The 16,998-nt window shown below is 38.7% G+C and overlaps 1 protein-coding gene and 2 long non-coding RNA genes across 6 annotated transcripts; 1 reads left to right on the forward strand and 2 right to left on the reverse strand.

The window, feature by feature from the left end:
* Window positions 1-63: 63 nt before the first annotated feature.
* LOC307046882 lies at window positions 64-5,734 on the reverse strand. 3 transcript variants are annotated; one of them, XR_013810264.1, is made up of 8 exons: window positions 5,557-5,730; window positions 4,798-4,867; window positions 4,600-4,717; window positions 4,321-4,416; window positions 3,702-3,813; window positions 3,372-3,539; window positions 3,080-3,234; window positions 64-1,715 (listed from the first exon to the last, which is right to left on the reverse strand). It is a non-coding gene; the product is annotated as an uncharacterized lncRNA (long non-coding RNA). The 3 variants fall into 3 exon arrangements; XR_013810262.1 differs by having other exon boundaries at window positions 4,587-4,867; window positions 5,557-5,734; XR_013810263.1 differs by having other exon boundaries at window positions 4,600-4,867; window positions 5,557-5,732.
* A 1,419-nt stretch (window positions 5,735-7,153) lies between these two features.
* On the reverse strand, window positions 7,154-13,713 carry pth2 (parathyroid hormone 2). 2 transcript variants are annotated; one of them, XM_079640164.1, is made up of 5 exons: window positions 13,487-13,713; window positions 10,311-10,352; window positions 9,516-9,620; window positions 9,159-9,332; window positions 7,154-7,654 (listed from the first exon to the last, which is right to left on the reverse strand). In XM_079640164.1, the coding sequence occupies exons 3-5, from the start codon at window positions 9,617-9,619 to the stop codon at window positions 7,483-7,485; spliced, it is 450 nt and encodes a 149-aa protein (XP_079496290.1). In that variant the 5' UTR covers window position 9,620; window positions 10,311-10,352; window positions 13,487-13,713; the 3' UTR covers window positions 7,154-7,482. The 2 variants fall into 2 exon arrangements, with proteins under 2 accessions (XP_079496290.1, XP_079496289.1); XM_079640163.1 differs by having other exon boundaries at window positions 7,155-7,654; window positions 13,547-13,713.
* Window positions 13,714-13,880: 167 nt separating this feature from the next.
* Window positions 13,881-16,978, forward strand: LOC307045803. The gene is made up of 2 exons (XR_013810001.1): window positions 13,881-13,961; window positions 15,024-16,978. It is a non-coding gene; the product is annotated as an uncharacterized lncRNA (long non-coding RNA).
* The last annotated feature ends 20 nt before the right edge of the window (window positions 16,979-16,998 follow it).

Genomic DNA, 16,998 nt, shown 5'->3' on the forward strand with positions numbered 1-16,998 from the left:
TAAATACACATTTATTTATTTCATGGGACTTTTATTTCATAATGAGACATTTATTTCAAGAGACTTTTATTTCATGACACATTTATTTATTTCAAGAGAATCGTATTTCATAATGACATATTTATTTATTTCAGATGACTTGTATTTCATAATGACGCATTTATTTATTTCAGGTGACTTGTATTTCATGATGAGACATTTCATGATGAGACATTTCCATTCCTTATATGCAAATGAACGGGGCGTGGTTAGCTCACAGATCCAGAGACCCAGACCAAAGCAACAGCACCACAACACTGACTACTCGAGAAGAGGAAGAAAATGGAGGAGAAGGACTATAAGGCAAACTACTAAATGAAAATAAGGCGGGGCAGACAACATGGAAGACGTCGGTGGGCTCCAAGATGCTATGCTATCCTTAGCAGATCAAATTGATCAACACGGTTTACCAACAGATACTGTGTTGGCCCATATTGAAGACTTTATCGAAGTACTCGGGCGGATAAGCGCTCTTCGAGATATCGACACGGATGACGAAGTTGTAAATACTTTGACACTGATTGAGCACCGTGTTCGTGTGGAAGATGTCCAAGAAGTTGGTTCAAGCACAGGTGCAGGACGCCCGCCTCTGGATATTCCAGGCGATATGCTCGCTACCTATGTGCTGTCCGGTCTATCAACCCGGCGGTTGGCTGCCTCTCTCAATAATTCGGAGAGGCTTTTCTCAGTCAGACATAGCATGTAATATGATACTCTAAATGTCACCCGCCAGAAATGTTCGCTTCTTCTTCTTCGGTGTACATTGTCCGTTGGCAAACCAGTTGACTTCTTCTTCTCTGGGTTTTTTGGCGGATTGCAAACAACTTTAAGGTGCATACCGCCACCTACTGTACATGAGTGTGAATCATCATATCATTCCATCTCTTAACTCATGGACATATCTATGATCTAATCCAAAAATAAATAAGAAACATAATAAATAAAACAAAACAAAACAACAATCTATGATCTTTCCTGACCTAATGTTAGATAATTTTACCTACCCCAGTTTCACTAAAGGTAAACAGTGCCTTTCTTGTAGCTCTTTCTCCCTCTCCTTTTGTTCCCAAAATACCAACCACACTCCATTCCCTCTCTGCCTCTAAAATGTTATCCTTTAGTTTTTCTCTTTCAGCTTTATAGATGTTCCACATTTTCTTTAACTCCACAGTTCCTACACTTGTCAGTGTCACTTTTCCCCATGACATGCAGCGTACCATTCAATGCTGTGTGATTTATTCTGAGTCTAGCTATCATCATGTCCTCCCTTCTGTTTCTTTCTTTATAAATATGTGTCTGCTGGCAGACCAGCAGACCAGCATTTATCTATCACCAGCTTATGTTAGTATTAAATATACAATGTATTCTGGTAACTATCAAAATAAAGACATTGTATAGTGTTCATAACAGTATTTTTATTTAATAAATTATACTTAATACAATAATATTACAAAAAAAACTTACATCTAAATAAATATATCATCTAAAATAGATGCATTTGATTTAAAAATAACAAATATAATTCAAAATGTAAACAGCAAAAAAGAAATTATAAACATAATTTTTCTTGTTAATATCCATTATCTTCTCTGTTATGTATCTTCCGGTCTTTGCCAATCTGGCCAGCATTTCTTGGTCCTCCAGGTCTTTCTCGTACAGCCACTGCTTGAAGCAAACTGAAAATAAGAAACAACATTGTTTTAACAAATCGTATTAAATTATGTGATGATAGAACTACAAACAGAATAGCTGTAACTTTAACAAAATAAATAACTCAGTTACCTCTAATCATTAACCCAAGTTTGTATCATTGAGTTAACATACATACATGCTAAACTCTTATTGCACTTTTGGCAACGAGCATTTTCCACCTCAAGACCAAGCCCCCAGGAAGTTCGCCGGACTCTGAGGAAAATATTCGTTGTGTCCAAACGGCGGTACTACAATTTCCTTATCAGTCTGTGACGTCGACCGGCCCAGAAATACTTTTTCCCCTTGAATAACATTGGGAAAGAGATGTCTGTAAATCGGTGGATAATTTTTTTGAAACTAAATAAACTACCCAGTATAAACTATTGTATAGCCCTAGAATCATTAAGTCCTTAAAGTTGTAAAATATACTAAAAGCCAAATCTAGATTTATTCTCTCTCTCCATTCTTTCTAGTGAGCCGAGAGTGTGTGCTTGGGGGGGCGGGGCTTAAGGGGCGCATGCTCTGTGAGCGCACAAACGGGTTCTTCTGCTCTGACAGCCAGGCATTATACTGGGTAATCTGTGACGTTTCGCTCTCTCAAAAGTTGGGCCATTTTGACTTCATGCGCCAATGAGCAGCTCTCATAGGAAAGAACGAGACCCCGCCTCCCACGCTGCATCCAGTTCTTATTATACATCCATGCTCAAGACGGGTAACATAACTACACTCGGGGCGCTTAGTTCTCTCCGCCATGTGTTTGAGTGCGCACACGTGTGTGTGTGTGTGTGTGTGTGTGTGTGTGTGTGTGTGTGTGTGTGTGTGTGTGTGTGTGTGTGTGTGTGTGTGTGTGTGTGTGTGTGTGTGTGTGTGTGTGTGTGTGTGTGTGTGTGTGTGTGTGTGTGTGTGTGTGTGTGTGTGTGTGTGTGTGTGTGTGTTGCATGCATGTAGCAGGTTCTGTGTGTAAACTGCCCCACCCCCTCGCACACCGACAGGGGAGAGAGATCTCTCGTCTGGATTGGAAAGATCGAAAATAAATCATAGACGCACTTTGTAGTCTTTTTGCATATTAGAAACGGAGTTGGCGACAGTAAGACTGCGATATAATGTTTGTGTAGATATAATACATATGACATCTATTGTTTAAATGTCTCCAGTACCGATAAAAAGATCGATAACGTTGGACGTTAACGGTACCACGGTCTTTAATAATTCAGCCCCGGGCCCCGTTAATACTGGGGCTCGGTACCCATCCCTAGTTTTAATTATTACATCATCAATATTACATTTCAAATAACCAAGTACTTGGTATCTCACAAAGAGCAAGTGGCTAGTGCTGCTAAGAACATACCTGGTGATGGTGATGATGGTGGCTCTTCGCTGCAGGATCTGGTCGATGTCCTCCTAGCAGAAGCGATTGCCTTCGTCGTTCTCGTCAATGATGGCGGCGTAGGCTCCTTTCCTCAGCAGGTCCTCGATCTCCTTCTTGGAGAACTGCTGGACCGGCTAAAGGCGATGCAGAGAGACATTTACACAAGTGGATTTAGAAAACTCTTTTCGAAAATAAACTAAGCGTACTGCAACAGCGACTGACCCAAAAATTACTTGGCATCTAGAAATATGACAGATTTTCTTTTTCTCACCCCGTTGTTGTTGCCTTCTTTGTTCCCACTCATGCTCTGCAGGACAGCACGGTCCAGCCCGAGCTTCAGACTAGCTTTATCCAGCTTTTCCCTCTCATAGTTTCTAGTGATCAGACGGTACACCTCCACCGCCTTAGACTGGCCAAAACGATGACACCGAGCTTGAGCCTGAAATAAAAAATTAACAGAGGGGTCAAAAGAGCAAAGTTTTTAAGCATTAAATGGGAAAATATACACTTAAAGAACCGAGGGAATAAACGGAAAGACTGTTGTTGTTGAAGCCCTATTGAACTATCTTTAGGAAAGACAGAGCAGATATATATATCGTACCTGCGGGTCATTTTGAGGGTTCCAGTCAGAGTCGAATATCACACAGGTGTCCGCAGCAGTGAGGTTCACAAGCTCTTGATCAGGTGTTTGATGTGGGCTGGCATGATCCTTTCTGCAGCGATAAATAAAGAAAACAAAGAAGACATTATTAATAATAGTAATGATGGTAACGACAATAATATTAGTATAACTATTTATATAGCACTTACACAATAATTGCAAAGTGATTCTCACAACAAAAATAAAGAACAAAACAATGTCAACAATAACAAAAAAAATTATTATAGGAATGTTAAGAGACAAAGAATTGATAAACATTCTGAGAGGCCGACTACAAAAAGGTAGACTCAATGGCTCTTGATGACATCAATGAGCAGTCCCAAAACATGCTGCTGTATAAAAAGAAATAGGTCCAGATTTCTTCTATTTAGTGTTGGATGATTTGTTGTATTGATTGTTGATGGATGTTAAGATATGTTTTACAATTATAACTTATTGTAATTGGAATCAAAAAGTTTAAAATCGTAGTTTTAATAAAATGACTAGCAATATAGGGTTTATTCAACAGCGGTAAAGCATTAAGTTGCTAAATTAACGCACACTGAACTGTAAAACTTACCACTATTTAGGAAAGGACCTGATCAGAAGGATTGACTAGTAAGACAGCAAAGAGGTGGAGGAGGTCTCTGTCATGTACCATTGGTAGATGTTACACCTGAAAGAAAGATAAGGAAATAAGACAACACAGGAGGACAAACATCCTCTTAAGTAAAATACGAAATCATGTCAAGCTTTAAATCTTTCAGTCTTTATAATGCACTGTTGGAAATTACATTCCAAAGGCTAAATCCAAACTCAATACCATAAATAACTGGGTAGGCCTACCAAAGTGCTGTACCTGATAGAACACGTTCCACACGGAGCAGGAACCATCCGGCTGGGCCTTTTGCTGCATATCATCTTCTCCTCCCTCTCCACTGTTTCCAGTAGATCTCTACTGCCTCAGTCCAATAAAACTGAAATGCCCCAAAACAATCATATTTAAAAAGTTAAAACAATAACTTGCTTTTGGCATTCAAATGTATTAGAATCTCACCTATTTCCTGGATGTCAGGAAGGCGTTCCCTTCAAGTCCGCAACCAGTCATCGGAGTTCAAATGCAAAGCCTGAACGATGACAAGAGCGAGACTTACATTTTACAAGATAAGTAATACCAGAGCAGTGTGTACGACATGCAGAGAACAGATAAAATCCCCTGACAGACTCACACACTTTGGTGATGTCCTCATCTGATAATGATGTTTCATTTTTAGCAGCAAAGTAACATTACTCAAGGTATATGTTGGACCCAACTCATGTACGGTATGTTTTGCATCTCCTCAACAATGGTCTGTATAGTTGAGTAGAAACAAACTGTCCCTAGAGTTTCAGGTAGATTAACAAAGAAAAGTTTGCAATGAAGCACAAAACCCCTCTTTGTATTAAGCTAGCTGCCACAGAAAGTAAAGCTTAATATGCTAACCTGGTAGAGTTAGCTAACGTTAGCTAACTTCATGTCCAACTAAAAACCTCTAACGTGCATTACATTGACGATTTTAAACACAACTTAACTCTTTCAACTTGTAAAATAACATTAATTTAACATACCCTTAAATAACTACATGACGTTTTTCAGAACAACACAAACTGCAGAAAACGTTAGCTGCTAACTGTTGTTAGCTAAAACAGCTAGCTCGTAACAATAGCCTCCTAGCAAACTTAAGGTTACGTTAACATTAACGTTGTAAGAAAGCAAAACGAACCTTCGAGAAATATTTTACTCTCAGACTGGGTGTAATTGTGTTGCATTGCTTACCTCCAGAAGGACTTTTAGCTGTTTCCCAGTAGAGACTAGAGAGAGCTGTCAGAGCGGTTGCTCTCAGAAGAGCAGCATTGGGCGGACCAGAGAAGAACCAGTTAGTGTCAATGTTGTGGTGCTGTTGCTTTGGTCTGGGTCTCTGGATCTGTGAGCTAACCACGCCCCGTTCATTTGCATATAAGGAATGGAAATGTCTCATCATGAAAAGTCTCATCATGAAATACAAGTCACCCTAAATAAATAAATGCGTCATTATGAAATACAAGTCATCTGAAATAAATAAATATTTCATTATGAAATACGATTCTCTTGAAATAAATAAATGTGTCATTATGAAATACAAGTCTCTTGAAATAAATAAATGTGTCATTATGAAATAAAAGTCTCTTGAAATAAATGTCTCATTATGAAATAAAAGTCCCATGAAATAAATAAATGTGTATTTAAATGTACATGTATACATATTTATTGCCTCATTTATTTATTTCATTATTTATTTCATAGGCATATTTATATATATATGTATTTATTTAATTATTGATGTATTTATTTATTTATTTAATTTTGGCTTAAATGGCATTCCATATATTTTGACCCACAGTGGGAACTTCAGTCTCATGCTTTGACTGTATACAGGCTTGTCTGTTTGAGCAACTGGCTCAGTGCAAATAAGTACACAGGGTTGGGAGAGAGTGTAAGAGAGAGAGAGAGGTTCCAGGTTGTTGTGTTGAGAATATTCAGGAGAATATTTGTCATTGTTCCAATGATAATAAACAAACACTTGCATAAAGCGTATTTGTCCACTCTAATGTAGATAAGAATATTACAAATATTCCTCTAAGGTACATTTAGAACGGATACAAAATGTGCGATTGATCGCGATTAACTATGGACATCATGCGATTTAAATATTTGTAATCGACGGACAGCCCTAGCAAAAATATATCAGTAAATATCCCACTGGTGAACGTCTGAAGCTAATAAGTGTTATCAAAACAGCGGTTGCTAAGAAGTGACTAAATGACACAACCTTTCCTCATCATGGTGAAAATGAGCAGTTTGTTTGTTTTGTTTGTTTGTGCTTTTACTTCGAGTGATTGCTTTGGGCTTCAAATATTATAAAGTGATAAAATGTGAGATTATCCTACTGAACAAAACGTGCAAGTATCATGAACATTTGTTTGCCACAGATCTTCTTTCCTGTAATATTCCAAAATTCTATTTTTAAGTCATTTTTAAAGCCCTCAAAATCTCAAAATTGTATCCGCATATTTTTAGTTGAATCTTTATCCACCTGCCGAAGTCTACTGAAGCTAGATTGCGGATTTCCCCAATTTTTCAAATCTTAATTCTAAGCTTGGCTAAATGGGTCCTAATTCCAATCAGTACTAAACACAAGAAATATAACGAGCGTATCTCACAATATGTTCCCCAAATAATTGTAAGTTTTGTTCATTTATTTGAAAGTAAATAATTGTTTTTAGATATACTAAATGTGTCTTTAAAATGTGTTTATTCACATTTACAGCCGTAAGTAAATCAAACACTTACATATTTTTACAATATTACTTATAAGTCACTTTGGATAAAAGCGTCAGCTAATTGAAATGTTATGTTATAATATTGAATTAATCTGTCATCACAGTATTACTACTGTAGAAAATCCAACACAAGCGTCTTTATTTATACGTCAAATAAATACAACCAAATTATTTTAATAGTGAATTTTATTAGATAGTGAAAGTGCTACAAAAAATAGGAATATACTTTTGAAATGAAGCAATGGGCAGTTATAATACAGCAGTTGTTGATGACTTGATATGAGCTTTGCAGTAACCCAGGGATCCCTTTAAAAAGCGTTTTGTCATTGCAGCGTGCCAAAGTGGTTTGATGGACTGAATAAAGGCTGTGAGGACTGAACTATCACGATGAATGAACTACCAGTAGTTTCTGCATGTAGGAGTTGAGCCACTTCTGTCTCTCCATGGATGTGAGGAGTTTACTCTTCTCCCTGAAGGCAGCGTCGTCCGCCACCACCATGTTCCTCTTCATGCTGGCACCGTACGTCCACTCTGCAGGCCACGCCCCCCGCACGCTGGAGACACACACGAGGCCCCAGGATCAATCCAGGTACCAGAGTATAGGAAAATATATGACTTAACTTTAAAATGTCTCCACATAATGTCATTTGTTGCCGAGTGTTATCTCAATCGGAACCATTTCAACAAAGGGAGTTTTGATGGCCTCTTAAAGAAGCGTGGGATAATGGGAGTTGTTGTCTTCAACACAATTTCCGTCATTCCAATGAGCTTCCTGTGAGGATCTTTTATATATATATATATATATATATATATATATATTGGTTTAGAGTTGGCAATTAATTTGTACAGTGAGTACCAGTTACTTTTATTAACTGTGAGGACAGACATAAATCATTTGTTTAGCTTGTAAAAAAAAAATGTTTACAAATCAAAACTCTTGATGAATGCATACCCAGAATAAAAAGCTTAGAATCTAGCAGTAATTTCTGAATATTAATAATATCTTGGTGGCACTTCGGTGTTTCTATACATTAAAGGTGACCTATCATGCAAAATGCACTTTTATACATAAATATGTATCCCCGGTGTTCCAGGCAACTCACCAAGTGTCAGAAAACACAACCCTCAATCTTTTCCTCCATACCCAAATCTCTTAAAAAGGGGCTGCAACGGATCTGATACAGACTGATCCAGATCTGAACACTTCTATGACGTCACAAAAGTGGCGCTACGGCTATTGGGCCAACTCCACCAATCAGGAGGAGACAGCCACGGACATTGCCGTTCGAAAGCGCTTGAGACGCTGTAGTACATATGCCAGGCCTGTAGATGGTGCTGTTCTCACAGAATCAGCCCATGCAAAGACAGTGTTAAATTGAGCGAAATGAGGAATGGCTAAAATGCATGATCTGTTTGGTTTTTTGAAAAATAAAAAGTATAAATATGCCTTTATATAGGTATGGTCCTTCACTATATTATTCAAATATAGCATGATAGGTCCACTTTAAGTGAACGTATATTAATAGCAGGTTTCTTTAAAGTTCTCCTGGCTCTAGCTTCATATTTATAGTACTATCATCTTTCACATCTAATTTTCAAATAAACCAGCGCATCAAATAATGAAATACCCTATAACAGATGTGGGAACATATTAGTTATAACTTTAGCACTTGCGGCAGTGCTGTGCCTGGCCAAATTGGGTCCCTAAGTGACATTTTGTAATTTCACATTTTGTTCTCAGACATACAAATCTGTCAGTAAATACCCCACTAGTGGATGTCTGAAGCCTCTATGGGGCATTAAAACAGTGGTTGCTAACAAGTGTTCAAATGAGACGACTTAACCTAATCACTGCCAACATTATCTGCCTTTAGCCTAGCGGTGGAGACATGAAGTCATGTAACTGTGATTTACTTTGTGTGTAGTCTAACATTAGCTATTTATACCTGGCTATTGCATTTACTCTTTCACTATTTTAAAAGAGAGCCCTTCCTTTAAAAAGACCTCATCACTGCAACACATTATGGCATTTCCGCGTACTAACTACTAGACAGTTACCTTTTCTCTGCCCTCTCAGGGCCAAACAGCCACGCCTCTCTCATCAGTCCTGCCTTGTTATTGGCTGCTGCGCCGAGGCTGGGCGCTGACATCATTTCAATGCTCCAATCCCGGAGAGAGATGAAGGGGAAGAGGACATCCCATTCCTCTCGTTTAGGTTGCTCTGAATCACTTCTGGAATCAGATAATAATAATTATTAAACTTATTGAAATCTCTGATATGTATTTTTTTGTATTAAGTAGGAATATCAAAACAAATACAACATATAAGGGTATTCATGTATTGTTAGTTAGTTCACTCACTGTTATATTACAGTCATATAGCTATAACCTTGATCACATTTAGTGAGTAAGCACCTGAGATGAAGTCGATGCTGAGGAAAGCCAGATGTCACCAAGATCATACCCAGAATGCAAAGCAACAGGAAGGACATCCGGGGAAAAGCCAGCAGATCAGACATCCTAACAAAAATTAAACAATGAACATAGTACAATTTACATGTTAACTGAGTTGCGTATTTATAATCTTCCAATTTATTTCCAATAAAATAAGGTAAAAACAATAAAAGCAGAAACTTATTTGTATCTTTATGAATGCTAGTATGTTTTCTACATTTTGAATTTAACACACAATTCTCTCTCACTATTACGCTACCACATTGCTGTTTTTTCCTTAGAATTATTTAAATTCGGTGCTAAGGCTTGTTCTAATTTACACAAGATAATGTGTAATGCCCAAAATGTCATGTAATCTCATTATACCATATATTTGAAAAAAGGTTAACTTAGGATATGTCATCATTTCTATGTAATTCCCTTTGAGTCCTCCCAAAGATCTTGAAAATAGAAAACAGAAATCTACTGAAATGTGCCTGACGATTTAGAAGCTGCTCTATTTATATATATATATTTGTCTATTTATGAATTATTAACTAAACCTAACTTTTGAAAATCGTCTTTTTATTTTGTATATGTGGAGACAAATTGTGTCAGTCATGGTCACAATCTTTCTTCTTGAAAAACAAATAGAATTGATTTGAATGCATTCTTAAGCTGCAACACAGCTTAAAGTAATTAGTTTCATGCAAATAGGGTTGGTTAGGGTTAGGATGGGATAGTTGTCAGAAGGCAGGCAATACGCTGATTTCTTACCTGGTTCTCAGGTCGTCTTGATGCTTGTCTGAAGGCTCAAGGCTGGACCACAAAGATTAAAGGTCAGGCGTCACACCAGCAGAGAAGGATTCCAGTGCAAACAACAAATCACAGCGACAGAAATGACTACTCTAGTTGCTGTCAGGTACGTTTGTTACTGCTTCCTACCTTCTTTATTCTCCTGTTTTTTCTGATTACAAAGAATATTAAATAAAAGCTTGAATTTCCACTTCTACTTGGTTCTGTTAGCGTCTCTCTTTATCGTACATACTTATATACCCTGGACTGCCGTGTTTTTAACCCCAGCCTCCAAACCCACCCACCCACACATATACGCAAGCATACACATCCTTAACCAGATCAAACTATCTTTGAGTTTAGTGTGCAGGAGGACAGCCCCGGGGGAAGTGTGTTAGCTTGTTAGTGTCCTGTTTCAATGACTCTTAGTCACGGTGCTGGTCAGAGCCCACCATCTTATTATTTAAAATCTATATAGTGCGTGTTTGTATTTATGCAAGGGTGTTCATTCATATTTTATGGCAGGTTGTATACTGGTTGGACGAAGTCTACGGCATTCCTGTTTTACTCCTGGTCCATTATGGAATATTCTAGAAAACACACGTTTGAAATAGATAGCACATTTATCTTACTTTTTAATTACTTGTGTCAAAGTTAGTGGAGTAGGGTGGACCCAAATGCAGGAAACTGATAGATTGAATGGAAAAATGACTTACACAACGAACAAGGATCCAACCAAGACTGAACAAAAACCAGGGTTGCGAATTGTTGAAAGGGCTAATTGTCACTTTTGCTTTGGAGAATTCTTAACGGCGTGAAATAAAGGAAGTGACAGTCATGATAAGAGCTGTTAGGCTTCTCTAGGTGATAAGAAAGAAGCTTCAGTTTTCTTCTTTAGCTCACTGGACCATCCTTTCTGAAAGGAAAGGAGATAATAGTGTCCCACATTTGTTGCACCCGCATCATTTCAGATGATGCACCATTGGACTGTTCACGGAAACAAACGATCGTGACAGGGAAATGCTGATCTTGTAAGTTACGGTGCTAATTAAGCATTTTACACATAATGCCCTAACTTGCAAAAGTGCTTTTATGTTTTCAAACGTTCACCACTATCTTAAACCAAAAGGGAAATATGAGTGGGAAACCTACTTATGTGTTCATTGCATTGCATATGAGTCCATCAGGTCCATGAACTCCCCCTCAGCCTACTAAATCATAAACCTGAGAAAAACGTCCGAAACCAATGTCATCCTTGATATGCAGTGCTGCATTTTGTTGGACTAATGTGTTTTAGAAAATGTTGGAAAACACCTTGTTAGTATGCATGTCAGTATTTAAATACCTTCCATCTCCACCAGCTTTGCAGGAAATGTATATATATGATATGATGTATAAAAGGATGTTTCTATTCACACAAACCTATATTTGAAACTTTGTACCTGGGTCATGAAACACTTTCTGTGTGGATGGACTAAAATGGAAAATAGATAAAAGCTGAGAGGGTGGAGATTTCCGAGAGTTTGTCAGCATGCAGGAAGCTTATTACCATTTAAGGACCTCGTTATGGGCCTGGTTGGAAATAACGACCTGCAGACAGGAATCAGCTGGCCTTAACAATGGCTCTGCAACACACGTCTTTTATAGATAACTAGCGGAAGTCACAAAGTAGTATCACCTCACAACACCTATGTTCTCATCAAAGACAATGTGATCTCCCATTGGTACCATTGTCACTGACTTGCTTAACAGAATCAAAATACTTTATTTATCTCAAGGGGAAATAAGGTTTTGTGACAGTTGGACCATTTTAGAATAAAATACATAAATATTTATAAATACAGAAGAAGTTGAAGTAAAAATGTGCAGTGCGTCTTATGCACAGGAACGAGGCAGGACGTATTCCACAGCACAGAGACCTCTCAAGACTCAAGGCTCATGGTGAAGACTCTTGGTGCAATCCTTCTTGGCCCGAAGAGTCCAGGGGCCTTCGATGGAACGCTGCCATGTATATCCTCATGCATTGCATACACCCAAAAAATTCCTTCTGACTCCTAGCAAATGCGACTACTTTTTATTAACCAGTAATCTTAAGTTGCCCATGATGAGACGACTTTCTCCATAAGTCTGGACTCGGCTATTCTCCCTCGTTTCTTCGGTTTACCCTGCATCCTCGTTGTGTTCGTCTCAAATTTTCAGCCATCAGTTGTAAATCACCTCTAACCAATCATAACAAATTTGTGGAAACATTGGTTTTTGAATTTTGTGATATTGCAGTGTCTGGACACCCATTAATACTGTCCATTTCAAACAGGGAGAATATCTTGAGTAAAACTTGGTTAGTGTTTTCGGATGCTTTGACTATATCGAAAGGCAATGTTGACCCTTGAATCTGGGACTCATACGTTTCAAGGTATTTTTCTGGCTGCATTCCGCATCCTTCTTCAACACATGGAGATGTTGTGGGGTTAAACACATTGTTCTGATTACACATGCAATTGTTCTCGAAAGGCATGATAACATCCAAGAGCTGCTGCCCAAAACTACTGTTCGGCGCAGTTATTGTTCAACACGGCTTACTGTCATTGCGAAATTGATTTATTGTAAGATAGGGAAACTGCTGGTTGTAGCATAAATCCAGTATTACTTTGACTATGCTTTTTGACTAAATAGCAGAACGCTGTTCATGCTAAATATATTTGATTGAATTGAATATTCCCCAAAGAACCCATTTGGGAACCCTGGATTTTATAGTTTGATATGTTGTTGTTTCTTTTATGAAACAGAGCTTGAGAAAGCAGTTCAGATCTTACGTTTTCTCACTTCTGTCTCCTTTTACTCCAATTACTGCATGAAGCTGACGATTGTCGAATGGGGGGGTTGCTAATCTGACAATGACTTATGATGGGTAGGTTCATGAGCTGTAATAGAGATGGATTATGTCCCTCGTGACTAAGTTTTATATAGTGTCAATAAATAGCCTCTGTTCTGTTTATTACCTCCCTTAAATCCCTTTACTTGATAATGTCAATAAAGCCAATGAATGTGGTTTCCTTGACATCCATTTTGTCATCCACTGTTGATATCAGATCAGATAATTGAACAAACATTATCTGACCTCCGTAAGTATAAGATTTGTATTTTTATTGTCATCTTACTGTGGTGTAGAGAGAAAGAAGACGGTTCCCAATTGTCATCCTTCCTGTTTCCTTACTTACTTTTTCCTTTTTCTTTGTAACCTTGAAGCAGTCTGATGGAGTGGTTCAGCGATGACGCATTTTTGTAGACCGACCTCAAGGAAAGTTAGCAAATGCAAAGAAGCATCTTATGTCTGGTAGTTGTATAGCGGTGTGGTCTAGGTTGATTCATTAGCTGTTATTAGTGGCACCTGTGTGACAGACATGTTACGGCTGTATGTGTTCCTGTGCCTTTTACCCTTCTACGCAGTTGCTCTTCCCAGGTGTGCTGCATTGCTGTGACGAGGTGCACAACAAAGTGCACCTGGAAAAGAAAGTGTTTAAAAGACCAGTGCCAGCAGCAGATGGGGGGGCCTCTGGGGTGGCGACTGCTGGTGTTTCTGCCTCTTAACTTAGGATTCATCTTAAAAGATGTATTTCAGTGATGTAAGCAATGGTGGAAGTAGGGCTGCACGATATGGGCCAAAATTCATATCTCGATATTTTTTAGCTGAATGGCGATATACGATATATATCTCGATATTTTTTCCGTAAAGTAAAAACAAAACAGACAGTCCTAGTTTGAAGCCAAACCTCACACAGGCACTTTATTTAACGTTTAGAAGCTGCACATCAACATGCATGAAATAATTCAGGAACAAAAACTACCAGCATAAATAAATAAAGATACCATTCTTCCTTCTTTCTTGCATCCTCCCTCATTCCCTCAATTACTGCTTTCTCATGCAAAGTAATTTCGACCAGGTAACTCGTACCTGGGGTCAACAGCTTTTAGCAGCTTTACAAAGCCGGTCTGCTCCACAGTCGACGTGGGGACCATGTCTTTGGCTAAGTGATATGACACTGCCTTCGTTATTTCACGCCACTTTTCGCTTTTTTTTTCATAAGGCACACCACGTGTGAGTGAGTTGTGTAGCGTGATTTGCTTTGAGGCAGGAGGCTGACAAGTCTTCACGGTCTGGGTTGCAGCACGCAGTTTAATACACTCCTCATACTGCACTTTGTGCTTCTGTTGTAAGTGGTGGAAGAGATTTGTTGTGCTCGACCCTTTCGTTGCAACTTTTTTCCGGCATTGTCTACAAAGTGCATTTTTCTGCTCCACGTCTGCCGCTTGAAAACCAAACCATCTCCAAATGAGAGAGCCGTTTGTTTTCTTCTTAACAACCAGTTCATCCTCGTTTTCTGTATCACCTTCTCTCCTTTCTGTCTCCTCCTCTATCTCCGGATTGTTCGCTGCTGCTGCCATGCTTCTTCATGCAAATGTCGGGAGGTGGGGGTGAGGGCGAGGGGGTAGTGAGGGGGAGGCGGCAGGGCGCCGTTGCTGCTGCTTGGAGATACAGAGAGGCGGGCCGCGGGGCAGAGAGAGTTTGCAGCGGAGTTTGCAGCAACTTGCAGCTTGTTTTAATATATATCGATATATACGATATGATGTAATCCTATATCGCGCATGAAAATATATCGATATAAATTCAAAACTCGATATATCGCCCAGCCCTAGGTGGAAGCAAGGATCTCCTACCAGGGGATGTTCAGAAAAGTAGCTTGAATCCGGGAGATATCAATGGCCTGGCGGTGAGTCAACCACACTTTTCCCCTTGGACAGGAAAATGTGCATCTCATCCAAAAGGCACTAGGTAACGGTCATACTGTCCATTTAGGATCTCATACTAGCCTAACTAAATTACAATGACATTACTTCACGTCAACACTGTTAGGTTAAACACGAATAATGGTCTACGTGATGACGTTCAGTAGTCTCATACTGTCCCTTTTTTTCATGGCACATAGAAGCTTCAGACATTTACCTGTGGGGTATTTACTAACATATATTATGTCCTACGACAAATCGTAAAAATCCTAAGCTTGTGTTAAAAACAGATCCTATTTCAGGCGTTTTACAAACATGTATGTACGCGCGTTGTGGACAAATTGTATTGCCATGAATGGGGATTGGTTTCTTCTTGCTTTGATTTGAAAAAATAAAAAAACATTAGCGATATTAGAGGTTGTAGGTTAAAGGGCTGTTGGGGGTTCTGACAGCTAACATTGTCATAGATGATGTTGTAGGACTTCAGCATGAGCTCAATCTTTTTTTGGGGGGGGAATACCCCAGATGGAGGTTGTTCAGTTTGATGCTAATCTTTCGTCAACACCGCTAACCTAAAGTCGGCTAATGTTCGACGTGATAGTATTGATTATGATTAGTAGTCTCATTAGCAACCGCCCCCAAAACATAGAGGCTTCCGGCGTTCACTAGTCGGCTATTTACTGACGTATTTTATGTTGTAGAACAAAACTTGAAAATATCTGAAACTTGTGTTAACCAGACATTATTTTAGGCATCTAACCAAATACATTTACCATGGGACGAAGGAACCGGAAATGGTAAAATGCTAACTCGTTGCCAGGTTTTAGGACTAATTCCTGCCCCACCAATTTATAACCTTGCTCTTGTCTCTATTCTGTGAATTGGCACTCTTTAGAAAGGGTTTATACTAGGGCCGGGACTTTAACGCGTTAATTAAGATTAATTAATTACACAAAAATTAAAGCATTTTAATCACACTTATTTTTGCACCGCGGAACGTTTCTCACTGGATGAGTTTCAGGGGTACCGATTATACTGGAGCACCAACTAACGTGAATGACTTCAAACAACAACAAACCACAGTGAACAATAGTCAAACATGAACGAACAAGCTGATGAGACTGCTTTGGTTTACCCCGTGGATGGGACATTTTGTTTAAAAAAACGGACGGATGGAAGCATCGATAAGAGCACGGTTGTTTGCAAATTATGCAAAAAGGAATTTGCATATCACCGCAGCACATCAAGCCTCAAGTATCACCTCAATGCAAAACCTATAGCAGCTAGCGTGGAAGCTAGCGTGGACGTTAGCCCGACTCGGAGTACAAGGACCCACACCCAATTCGCGTTGATCAAACAGTGGCCTATGCAACAGAGAGATTTTATTTTTCGTCAGGATATTGGAAGAATAGGAGGGATTGAGGTCAATCACTGGCACTTTTTTATTTTATTTTAAATGGTACAGTACACTTTATGTTGAACTATTTATTATGTTGTTGGTGCAACTGGCACTTTATGTTGAACTGTTTATTGTTTTGGCCAAGGTTATTGAGAGAGTTGGACTGAAATTTATTAGATTTTTTAAATCAACAAAGTCTGTTATGGCCTCTGAAGCAACAGAGAGATGTTTTCTAATAGTCAGGGTTTCCAATGTTCTGAATGTACTTGAAAGTATTGTGTTATACTTAAAAAACAAAGTGTTATAGTTTACAGAAGGTCTACCTACCTATAGGCTACCTGAATCTCTGAAATGTACTATATTCCTAAATATGCTATTGCTACACTTTATGGCAAAAATTGCACTTTTCTGTTGGTCTTGGTTAAGTACATCCTTGAAAAAAATAAACAATGTTTTGTTGCTTAAGCTTATGTATTCAGTCATTAT

The sequence above is a fragment of the Notothenia rossii genome, assembly GCF_949606895.1.
Source record: "Notothenia rossii genome assembly, chromosome: 7".
Lineage (NCBI taxonomy): Eukaryota > Metazoa > Chordata > Actinopteri > Perciformes > Nototheniidae > Notothenia > Notothenia rossii.

Excerpts from the sequence above, each read along its gene's own strand:
- pth2 (XM_079640164.1), bottom strand. The coding sequence starts at position 9,619 with ATGTCTGATCTGCTGGCTTTTCCCCGGATGTCCTTCCTGTTGCTTTGC. Across the intron at positions 9,333-9,515 it reads CAGCATCGACTTCATCTCAG|AAGTGATTCAGAGCAACCTA; the intron begins GTGCTTACTCAC and ends ATCTGATTCCAG. Across the intron at positions 7,655-9,158 it reads CCTGAGAGGGCAGAGAAAAG|CGTGCGGGGGGCGTGGCCTG; the intron begins GTAACTGTCTAG and ends GTGTGTCTCCAG.